Source organism: Dicentrarchus labrax, unplaced genomic scaffold (assembly GCF_905237075.1).
Source record: "Dicentrarchus labrax unplaced genomic scaffold, dlabrax2021, whole genome shotgun sequence".
In the NCBI taxonomy this organism is placed as follows: Eukaryota; Metazoa; Chordata; class Actinopteri; family Moronidae; genus Dicentrarchus; species Dicentrarchus labrax.
In genome coordinates this window covers 27,412,438-27,425,031 of record NW_026136720.1, presented here as the reverse complement: position 1 = coordinate 27,425,031, position 12,594 = coordinate 27,412,438, and the positions used below count along the sequence as shown (strand labels likewise).

Genomic DNA, 12,594 nt, shown 5'->3' with positions numbered 1-12,594 from the left:
TTCCATTCACAGCCCATTCTGCTCTAATCTTATTGGAGTCTCATAACGTTCTGCAGTCCTTCAGCGGGAGGCTTAAAGCACCTGGCAGGTTGTTAAGAGGGGAGCTTGTAAATGCCTGTGGTTAAAATGGGCTCTGGGGCCCAAACACAAGCCAAGCACTGCCGGGGAAGAGAGGAGGGGGACCGATTTGGTTGTCAAGTCCAGTTTATGTTTTTGTCAGTTTTGTCAGTGTAGTGGGGAAAAAAAGTGAAGTCTGTTGCTTCAGTTTGCTTACTTCTGTTTTTTCTGTGCAATTCAGATGGTGCTTTGGACTCCAGTGCTCTTGAGGAAACCGTGATACATGGTGTCGACCACGGCTAATCACTGCACAGATATATTCAGATTTAGCCACCACATTACTAAATGACTGAATATGTTTCAACAGCAGTCATACATTATATGCTGTATGACTGCTTTACAAATGTAGCTTTCAATGGCTAATAGGGCTGTCCCTGACTTAAGATTTTCCAAGTCCATTAGTAGTCACTAGATATAGTCGACTAGTCTAGTCTTGACTAATGGAAAAAGCGATAATGATTCTGATTGTGTTGGAGACTTTATTGTTGTTGTCGTCGTCATCATCTTCTTCATGTTCATCATCATTATCACCATCAGTCACTAATATTAGTGTAGTTGTTGCTGATGCTGTTGCTGTGCACCTTTGTCTCTGTCTCTGTCCTTCTGTCTTTACCCCATTCTCTCTCTCTCTCTCTCTCTCTCTCTCTCTCTCTCTCACCCCAACTGGTTGAGGCAGACGACCACCCACCTAGAGCTGAAGGATCTGTCCTAGGTTTCTGCCTTTTAACAGGCAGTTTTTCCTTGCCCTTGTCGCCAAGGTCTTGCTCATGGTGGTACTGTTGGGTCTCTGTAATTAATGTTATAAAGAGTTCGGTCTAGACCTGCTCTATTTGAAAAGTGTCCTGAGATAACTTTGATTTGGCGCTATACAAATAAAATTGAATTGAATTGAAGTTCGTCTATTTCAACACAGTATAACATCACACAAGTCTTGTTGTTTAAAACAGAATAAATAACTTCCAACTTCACTAAAACAAAAACTGGTGGACTTATTGATACAATGGATGATGTTTAATGTTATCAATTACTTACAAATGAACTACCTACAAATTTGCTCTTCTTCCTCAGTTTCATTCCTTTCCTGTCCCTGCCTCAACCCGCCGTGTCTTCATCCCCAGCGATTTAGCAACTAAAGAGCCAGATACTGTATTTTGTATTTCTCTCAGGAGTTGGTAGAGACCAAAACAGAGCTGAAATAAAATATGTATATTGGACTTAGGTTCACCAGGTGGCCTGAAACATTGCTCTGTAACTGCTGGATGTAGCAGTCACTACATCAGCTTAAGTGAGGATGTGTTCACCCCAAAAAACCATCAGTTATTGCAGGTTTAAATCTAATGTATTATAATGATATGGCCTATACATTTTTGAAATGTACTGTATACACTGTGTTTGTTGTGTATGGGGCTGCATAATCCCAGGTGGTCATAATGTTATGGCTGATCAGTGTACACTTTTGATTCGCTTGAGTGATCTTTTGTATTATCTAATACAAATCCATAACCTAAGATCTATGTTGTCACAGAACAAGAAAATCAACATCTTGACAAAGACATGAAGAGACTTAGCCCATCCACCAGTTTATTCTACCAACTTTCACATGGGAAATGTAATTTTCCACAATAGCAAAGGTGGTTAAACTCAATCACAAATATCCCCAATCACAAATATCACCAATCACATCTCTCCTACTGCAAGATATACTGGATTAGAGAGAGGTTCATTATCTCCTTGACCCCAAATGGAACTATGAGGTTCTTCCAGAAAACCTAATTCAAAATCACATTGACATTTCTAAAAACTAAAATCAAGCCCTGGAAGTGGGAACCCTTGCTGTGGGAACAGTTATGTTATATTGCTCACTAGTATTTTTGTTATTAGCAGTGTATAAAATATTAATAATATTAATAAAATCAGAATGTGGCAACTGTGTGGTGATACGTATAAAGAAAAAAAATCTTTGGAAAGAGACATTGAGTTGAGTTGCTGTTTTTTTTTTATGTGTCACTTTGAGCACCACAAGCCGAGTGCGATCTGGTTCCATTATACTGAAGAAAAGGGAAACATCTCTGTATCTCGAGTGATATCTCTCTCAATATTTCCAAAACTCAGCAAGTCACAACGAAACATGTCTACATGGCTAAATAGCACAAATAACTAAGCACTATAAAGGTAAAATATGCATATTTGATTTTCGGGTGAACTGTCCATTTGAAATCATAAAGAGTGCTGAGTTTCACTTTTTCAGGAAGACTGATGAAACAAAGCATCGAGTCAGGACTTTGGCCTCTATAAGACATATATTATATCTATAAGGTGGAGTTCCAGGAGTCCTTCTGAGAGTCACTAGGACAACAAGAAAAAGTACTTTCTGAGGCTGAATTATCCAATTCGTGATACACACAATGATTATTATAAACCTAGTAATTCTTTGCACCACTACTCCTACATTTGCCATGAATTTTTCTATAATGTAATTTTATTCATCAACAAAGTAAATCATCCCCTATGGGCCTGAACCTGATTTAACCAGGGTTGACCCCGGCATGTAACATGTGACTCAGCAGAAACTCATAGGAACATCACAGAATTTCATTACACATAGACTTCCTGTCTCAGCGCTGTGTGTATATTATTATATCACTAGCTATTCAGTTCAACAGCTAGCTAGGGGCCTTTGGGTAGTTCAGAGGGGGTTTTCAGAGAGCCTGGGGAAGCACCTTGTCCAAAGGGATGGATTAAGTGGGTTGAGCGTAGGGTTGAGGGCATAGACTCCGGAGCTCGCTGAGGTGAAGAGACCAAGGTTAGTGCTAGGATTGAAGATGAATAAGGCCAGTCTTATTTCTGAGGCGAGCTGAATACAAGGACGCCACCGCAGCACTGCATGGCTAGCAGGTATTGAGGCGGGCCACGCCACATAATTGGATTGAACGCTGGCCACGGTATTTATGTCACTTCTCGTCTTGTCAATCCCATAACAGGCATGGCAACGGCGTGGGGATCTCCCATGGTGACGGGACTTTGCCTTATTCAGATAGAATGGAGAGAAAAGAGCCAAGCCTCATTTAATTCACGTTTAATTCTCACTCAAACCGTTTTAAGGGCTGATGTTATTTGCATAACAGGGAAAAAGGGACTCTGCCTTTTCAGTGTCCCTGTGTGTGTATTTGTGTGTGTGTGTGTGTGTGTGAGAGAGAGAGAGAGAGAGAACAGGAACAGTGTTGTAATTGAAAGTGTATAGTAGGCTTATATATGCATATGCTGAGGGACAAGCGTTCTCACACGGATCAGCAGACAGTGAGATTCTGTTGCAGTACACTCATGCGTACCGCTGTTGATCTACACATTCAAATCATTTATGTGATGGCATTTCTACACAGTTACATCCCCATTGTTACATCTACACACTGAACAAATACAGAACTAGTTTGCAACAGAAACTCTCTCATCAAATCAGTGTAATATTAAAGTAATCCCTTTCACAAAATGAGCAACAGGTTTCAGTTCATCAGCTTTGACTGGAAATGCATTATAGAGACTGAATTTGTAAGCATAAACTTGAATGAGGGAAAGTGGGGGGAATGTATCATTATAGGAAACAATATTAAAGCTGCAGTAGGTAATTTTTAGATTTTTCATATTGCTGAAACTTTCACAATATCCTGACAGTAGTATATAAGACAAATAATCTGTGAAAAAATCAGCTTCCTCTGGCTTCTCCTAGTCCTCCTAATGGCATTTGCGGGCCTGAATGAAAACAATCAATCAGAGCCGAGATAGATATAAAGAGGCTTTGGGCTGTAAGCTTGAAGATAGTTGATTGTTGTGTCTCTATGAAAAAAAAGTAAAATTAAAATGACCAACTGCAGCTTTAAAATGAAATATAAGAATAAACCAGCAATTAAAATGCAAGGGATCAGGACAGAGGCTGACTCAACATTAAAAAAAATAAGATCAATGGGAAAAAAATGTATATACAGTGTATACAAATAGATATGAAATGTATCTTGTCTGAAAATCAAAAGAAATATTGTCTTATCTGATGAGACAAAAATTCAGTGACAACCACTCAGGGGAGGAGAGAGATTTGGCCAGGGAGGGGTTGCGGGTTAAACTCCCTGACATATCAAAGAATGCAACCTTAAAGATCCCTTGGAATTATGTATTAAGGAATATATACAAATAATCAACTTGGAACAACAATAATGTGTGCCTGATATTTCCACAATAAAATCCTTAAAAAGTAATCTCCTCCTTCTACCTCATTAAAAATTCCAGAATCTCTGAATATGCAAATGTTATAATGTTACAGACACATTGCTCATGGTGAGAACTGTTGGGTCTGCAAATAATTACGGTCTAGACCTGCTCTTGAAAAGTGTCCTGAGATAACTTCTGTTATGAATTGGCGCTATACAAATAAAACTGAAGACAGATCACTAACCTGTGACACTAACCTCAGCTGTGAACTACTGAATACTGTAGAGCTTCACTCACTTGTCAACAGTCGTTTTGATGTTTCAGACTGAAGACAGTAATTTCCCCACAGGTCCTATGACCTATGATGGCACAACTCATGATGATTCAGAATGGAACTATAATACTGGAATGGGCCAAAACCTAATTTAACATACTAATTAATAGCAGCACGGTACTGGAAGTGAATATCCCATTCAGTTACTCTGTTGCCGTTTCATAAAATCCTAATATAAAAATGTCAGCCCTCAAACCTGTTCTAAGTGTGTAAATCAAGCTTTTTTTTTAATATATAAACTACTTTGAAAATGCAAAGATAGCAAAGAGTTGTCGGATTGCAGTTTGCACAGTGTGAAATGTAATTAAGATATACCAGTTTAGGGGAACTGTGGTCGAGGTGACATTTGGAAGACCAAGAAAACTCTCCTGCAGGAAGATTTTGCAAAATGGATTCCACTGCATACCAGTAAATTCTGAAAGCAAACATCACATCATCTGTAAAAAAAAAAAGCTGAAGCTGAAAAAAAGAAAGCTTCCACAACAGGACAATGATCGTAAACTTCCCTCAAAATCCACCATGGATTCACCTCAAGAGATGCTGAATCTGTCAATCTGTGGGTAGATCTTAAAAGAGCTGTCCAAGAACTGATAATGTAGGATGCTCAAACTTTTGCAGACAACTGTACTTCTCCATGAGATCACAAATAAAACATGTTTTTCTTAAATAAAAGGGTGATATCATACGAATGCTGGAGCATATACCATTGTTTTACAATCTTATAGCTCGTAGTAAGTCTAGCTTGGATGGTTAAGACATTATGACTAATAATCATCAATAATCTATTCTATTCAGAATATGAATATGAATAGACTTTTACCTCTGGAACCTCACTGTTGAGTGTAGTAGTAATAGTATAACTATTAGTACTACTATTTCTACTTTTGAATATGAGCATTTATAATTGATGATTATGTTCATTAGTCCTGGTGCCATTAGAATTTCCTCTAGCGGACAGTGTACTGGAATTTAAAGCCATTTCACAAAGTATATCTCTATTCCCTGACCCAAAGTAATAACAAAAATGGCATTGCCATCTTTGTTTTGGAATTCAGTTTTATTTGTTATTAACTAGGGCAATAGATTTCAATTTAATATTCAACTCAAAATTGCCAAAAGAAATATAATCACCCAAAAACAAACTGTTCTGTGAACTTAACAACACTAAGGGTAATGGTTCTTTTTCTTTGGGTGAACACAGACCAGAACAGACGCGGAATCCTCCTCTCTCTCTGCCTCTATGGCTCTGTTTAAACCTGAAACGTCCTCTACCTACCCCCCACCCAACTCCACTCAGGACTAATCCCTGGTTCAACCTTTGATTTTAACTTCAACTTTCTCCCTTGATCCTGCCGTCTGCTGGAGCAGCAAGAGAGAGAGTGAGGGAGAGGGATAAAGTGACTAGTCAGCTTCCTGCTGCTTCTCTCTTCTTGTTCTTTGTTGGCTTTCGGCCCTTTAGCCTGGCTCTTTGCTCCCCTGCATGTGCACACAGAAATACACACACGCACATGTTATGATATGCACAGTCTGCACATGTATATTCGTGTGTGTGGTTTGATCTGGTTTCCTGGTGGACTCTATTGTGTCGGGGCAGGAAACGGCTAATCCAGTCAGATCCAGCGCAGTCAGGGATCTGCTGCTCATATAATCTGACTGGCAGGAGCTCTGCTATGGGAAATAGAAATAAATAAAAATCTATCTGTCACATCTCGAGTGTGGTTGGTTTCTTTTGAGAGACAGATGTCATTCTGTTCGTTGAAAATGAAAAAAATGCTTTAACATGTAGTATTTGTGTGAAGTCAGGGGAGTGAAACTGAAGGTAGGCCTGTAATTCTTGTGGTCACGGGTCAGTGTGGCTGTCAGTAAAAGGCAACCCACATCAATTGCTAATGTGTATACAACAAAAATATGGCATTTTGCTAGAAAACATTATAGCTTGATTGATATATTAGCCTTTATGACTTGTAGTACTGACTTGTTAAAGGTTATATATATGGGATTTAGAACATGAATATAGCAGCAAATACATATTATGGCTGTTTCTGGTTAAACGAAAGGTCTATCTCTTGTTCCTAAATGTTATCAGACACAAAGCAGAGTTGGTGATTGTTGGAACAGTGAAAACACTAACAAAGATGGTTTTGGTGTGTTTGAATGAAGATATAATGTTACGATGATATGCAAGGTTAAATTAATGATTTTGTCTATGGAGTCTGGTGGCAAGTGATAAAGATATTATGACTGTCCTTAATGTTGTCAGACACTTGGAATAACAATGTAAGCTTGTCAATGGCAAAATTTGCTACCATTGTGACCATTGCTACTCTTTTCACAAACATTTTCACATCTAACTTGAAAGTTTATTTCGACAAAACCAGCGTTAGTGATTGTTGGAACAGTGGAAACACTAACAAAGTTGGTTTAGGCCAATTTTATTTGTTTGGTCTGAGATGCTGGTGCAACATCCAGTTGCAAGTAAATTACATATAACCTTTAATGTTAGGGGATAATATAATTTACTTTGACAAAATATTAAATATTATTAAAGTAGAGCCCTGTAAATGAAACATAAAATACAGCAATGACCATATCCATTTCTAAACAATTATGTGCATATTCACTCAGAGAGTTCTAATTCATTGATCTATGAAATTATCAATAAAGGAACAATAGTGATGTTACTTGGTATAAAAGCTACCCATCAATTTTCCATATGATGTGTGAAACAGATAAACAGGTCACACATTCACAGCACACATGTTCTCTTGTGATACAATATTCATATTGAAAACTATCCATATGCTACATTATATTATTAAGCAACGTATCTTGCACACTGTTCTAATTGCAAGTTGAACTCTATCATGTAAAACCTTGATAAAATCAAACCAGATAAGGTCATTTAATGCAAAAAATTGCTGAAACTGATTATATTGGAAGTAAAACTAACCCAATTTTTGTTAAAAAAACATTGATCAAGTAGCTTTAGTAATTTTAAGTGGCACTGACTTTATTTTGAAAGTTTTATTTGTATTGTCGGAAAAAAACTAGTAAGAAATACTTAATCAGGAAGGTTTTTATCTTATGAAATTGAGTTTGTGTAGTTTTCCATGTAAACTGTTCTCAATGATTTTAGTTAATAAACTATTTATTACATTACAGTCTATTATCTAATATCTATCTATGGCATGAACACAAGTTGTATTAGGTTAAAGCAACAAGAGAACACTGATTAGCCTATTAAGTCTGTATGATTGTTAAAAATAAAACACTACATAATACAGAGGATTTCATAAAAAGTTACTAAAAATATCAGAAAAACTAATCTCCCTTCAGTTATTGTGTTCCCTGTTTGGTTTCATTTATATATAGATACATATAGATAGATAAGGGGCTTGTTAAGGATAAAGGTTGGGAACCACTGTCCTAGGTGCTAAAATTAAAACTAAAATGAAACTCAACCAGACCACACTTTGGCAATAAAAAGTTTAAAGAAGGTACAGTCATTAAAATGGAGGGAAATATTTTATATATATTTTACCAGCAGGAGTGCCTTCCTGGGGGAAAAAACACCACAGGGGTTTCAATGTGGGCAGAACTTAAAAGTTCATTTTCACAGTGGACATATTCAAATTGGTCAAATGACTCATTTAAATATCCATTATGAGAAAAACAAACACTTTTCATATTACAAGCAGACTGACAGTGGCGATACAAGCGGAGCATCGCCTCCATTAGCACTGAATAGAAATTCTCGAGGCAGAATTCAAAACTGCTCATAAAGAAAAGGATAAAAAAAACATTTTCATTTCCTGTTTGAAGACTGTCCAGCCATCCTTTCTCAAACAGCGAGTGTGCACGGAGACACACACGTGCACACACACCAGATTATGGTCATGGTGCCCAGCGTGAGTGCTATTCATCCTACTTCCTATTTCAGCTTTGTTTGATAATTTCACATGGACTAAAGTCAGCAGCCCACGCAAAAACACCCTGCGCGCGCACACACACACACACACACACACACACACACACACACACACACACACACACACACACACACATACACGTACAAACACTGACTCACACACACCAGAATAAAGGAACAGCCAGGAGGATATCCCCATTTCTTCCATATCAGGGCTCCTTTGAAAGCTTGAACTCTGAGCTGAATGAGAGGTTTCACTGAAGCCATTCACCTCAATGATCTGCTCTGATCTACTCACAATCAACCATATCTGTCATACATGGCTAGGTCTGAGAGCCAGGAGAAAGAAGGAGGGAGAGGTGTGGGGGTGAGGAGGGGAGACATAGAAACAGAAAGAAATAACATAACCAAAGAAAGAAAAAGAAAGATGTGTCAACTCATGCAAATCAATATGGTAAGTTCACGTGCCACTCTCTCTCTCTCTCTCTCTCTCTTAGACACACACACACGCACACACTCACACAGCTGTTAGAAAGTCAACAGCGAGTGGTGGAACACAGGAATGGTCTTTAGTTCTGCCTTTTTCACAACAAGACAGTAATGATATCAATTTACCATGGGCATTACCAGCGTGAACACACACACACACACTCACACACACAGTGAGTGAGTGATCCCTCAGTTAAAGGGTGATTTCATGGGGGTCCGACTTGAGAAAGGAGAGGAAAGCCAATGTGTAGATCCCTGCTGCCTCTCAGGTCCAGGTGCTTCTATGCTCCAGTGCTTGTCAAAGTCCAATGCAACACATCTATTCAAGAATCAAAGTATACTATTATTTTTCCATCTTCCACCTTTTGAAAACAAAAATTAAATATCTGTTTAATGTGTTGTGTGTCTTTTCTGCATTATCCCCAGCAAAGCAAAGTATCTCCATCCGACTACTGCGCCACATAGCTTATTACTGTAACACTTCAAATAAAAGCAGAAGGAGAGCATGAGCAAGAGTTTTGGGCAAAAGGAATTAAAGGCCTTTATTATTTGAAGTTTTATGGTATATACTGTGAAGCAGAGAAAAAACCCTGTGATTATGTAGGCATTCATAGCCCCTATAGACTGCTGTATGACTATTCACAGTCTACTTTGGACTCCTCACTCTTTTGCAGGAGGGCCTTTGTGATTCCTGGAGGCAGAAAATAGAACATCACATTGGATTTTCTGAGGTAAAGTATACTGTGTGCTTGCCATGGTAGAACAGTGCTACCACTGTATCTTTTAAAAGGAGTGTATTCCCTCCAAATATGAATAAACAGTTCTGATATTTTGGGGTGGGCCTCCATATTTTGTATTATTTTTCAATCACATGACTTGGTGTTGATTACAGAATATAGATAATTGACCCTCCCCATCCATGCTGGAACCTTGGTTAACTTTCTCCTTTGTTATACTTAGATATGTTCTACATTGTAAGTAATTTTGAGCTGGTTCAACTTAAAAATGTAAGTTAATTTGTTGCCCTACAAATATGAGTTAACCTAATTTTAACTTAATTTACTTGTAAAACCAATTAAGTTATGCCAACTGAACTTGAGAAAACGTCAATAAACATAAAATATTAAGTTGAATCATCAACTGGTTAGTCACACTGACAAACTTTATGTCCTTTAACATTTTTTCAGTTCAAAAGTTCTTCATTTCACACAAATGACTTGTTTGAGCTAGTGGCACCAAGTCAGTATGTGAAATTGTAAGTTTAAGGGGGTATGGACTGAATTCAATACCGATGATAATAATAAGGTTTTTAATACTGTCAAAACAAACAACCATGACTTGAAAATGTATTATAGACATACAGCAAGTTTCCATCATATGTTTTCCTCAAGCTATAAAAATAGGGGTCTCAGGATAGTTTTATCTCCCAAACAATGCATGCTGGGAAGTCTGCTAACATGGTGATCATGTTTCTTTCGAAACTTAATTTAATGAGTTCATTGAACTCTGTACTGTGCATTTATTTAACTCATAATTTCCAGGTAGAAGAACTCAAGCTTATAAATTCTGAAATGGTCTGAAAATAAAACCTAGTAATTTTAAGTTTAATTAACTTAATAAATAAAACATGTATATTTACATTAAGTTAATGAGAAAAGGCTAGTTGATTCCATTAAATTCCTGTAAAAATGTTTACTGTGTAGACTCGTCTATGTTGAAAAGACAACCACATTTTGAAGAGACTAGTCATATCTTAACTTAGCTAATGTTAGCAAAACGCTTATCATTGTTTGACTTAGATAGCCATAGATGGTTTTGTATTGTAATGCTGCATTTACATACATTTAACTTTAACTACACAGTGGGTACAAACCACTCACCTTCAACTGTGCTGCTTTAGCGTGTGTGTGTGTGTGTGTGTGCGAGAGAGTGAGAGAAAGTGGTGTGTGTGTGTGTGTGTGTGTGTGTGAGAGAGAGTGAGAGACAGTGGTGTGTGTGTGTGTGTGTGTGTGTGGCCTGCCCTCCCTACATCTCTAATCCCTGTAATAGAGTGAAGATCATGAAAAGCCCTCTAGCCTGGCCAGCCTGCTCCACTTCACCATATGTCCGATAGCGCTACTTTCATTCTCAAATTATCATTCCCATCATTTACTTAAAGAACCCCTCCACCCACCTCTCTAGCCTTCCCTTCCTCCCATCCACCCATCCATCCATCCATCCGTCCATGCCTTTTTGTATTGAGATAATTGTCGTTTTTCTGATTGAATAGAGAGAAAAGGAATGAAGGGCAATCCTACGTGACCAATTGCATTTTGACAATAATTCCCTCATCTCCATTTGAGAGAATGAGAGAGGGGAGCACATAAAAAGTCAAATTTGTTAAACATCTGATCAATGGCACATTTGGGCAGTTTGAGTGGCCTCGAATCAGTGTATTGCTAACAGCTGTAGTTGGTTTATAAGTGCCAGACTGAAGTTGTTGTCACAGAAAATAACAAACTATCAGAGAACAGTTTCGGTCAACAACTGAACTGACTTATTTATTTAAGTTTGTGCAACCTAATTATTATAAACTGAAGCTTGAAATTTGGACTTTCAGTTAGGCGCTGGTATGGAGTTATTTTAGAGAAACTACGTTTTGCCCATCATTTTGGCATGGCTGATGGGTATAAATGCTACAGTAAAAAAAAAACCTGCGGTGCCATAGCTGCTGAATTCCTCCAAAATCTATGCCAGTTTAAAAGTAAATTGATGTAAGATGCAGGTGGTGCTTTTCTCAACACCATAATGTTTAGCTTCCACTCATGTAACATCATTTTCAGCTTGGTGATGAACACCTAAATTACAGGCCAGTAACTGAAAAATAGTAATTGTAAAATTAACTTGTCCACTACTAAAAAAAAAAAGTTGGTAATTTGCTCTTAATGAGAACAAAATAGCAAATAACTAGACTGAAAGAAGTCAACTGAAATACATACTTAAATAACCAGTCATAACTTCGTAATTATTTCAATATAAGATAAAATTAGAAGATATAATCTGGACTGCAAGATTATAGTTCAAAGGTGAAAATGTGTGCAAAGGGTTGATAAGAATAGTGCAGGTTTCAGGCCCTCATTTGTTGTTTGACTGTGAACGTACAGAAACTGCTGTTTGCCTTTTTTTTCCCCAAGTATGATATAAGTAATGGAAATATTTTCAGAATATTGCACTTTCTTGGTGTTCCTCCTATTAAATAATACCAGGAGTGGCCCCCAGCCAATTTCAGTTTGAGACCTCTGACTAACTGCCATGGTGGGGCTATACCACCTGAATTGTATTAATGACAAATCAGTTTCCTTTTGGGAAAAGTAAATATGCATTAATTAACATTCATAGTTCGGTATGTACCTCAGTTTTCGGGTCACGGTTTAGTATCTTTTCAGAGTAGCAGTTAGAACAGGTAGAAAATATATTTTCAAATAAAACACTTGGATTGAAGAGCAGCGGACTTTGAGGCGATCAACCCAGCCACATCAGTGTGGCC

At 37.7% G+C, this 12,594-nt stretch overlaps 1 protein-coding gene and 1 long non-coding RNA gene across 7 annotated transcripts in view; both read right to left on the bottom strand.

Annotated features, from left to right (window-relative positions):
• The window catches only part of LOC127353805 (uncharacterized), a 247,663-nt gene that overhangs the window by 87,885 nt on the left and 147,184 nt on the right, over nt 1-12,594 (bottom strand). The gene's annotated exons all lie outside the window — the stretch shown is intronic.
• dnaaf4 (dynein axonemal assembly factor 4) overlaps nt 1-12,594 on the bottom strand; it is a 161,068-nt gene that overhangs the window by 125,525 nt on the left and 22,949 nt on the right. Inside the window, exon 10 of one of the 6 annotated variants that reach the window (XM_051383253.1) lies at nt 170-363. The exons of the other annotated variants lie outside the window; for them this stretch is intronic. Coding sequence (XP_051239213.1) covers nt 206-363 — 158 coding nt within the window. The 3' untranslated portion in view covers nt 170-205. Of the gene's footprint in view, nt 1-169; nt 364-12,594 lie in introns of those variants that run through there. 6 annotated transcript variants of the gene reach the window in all.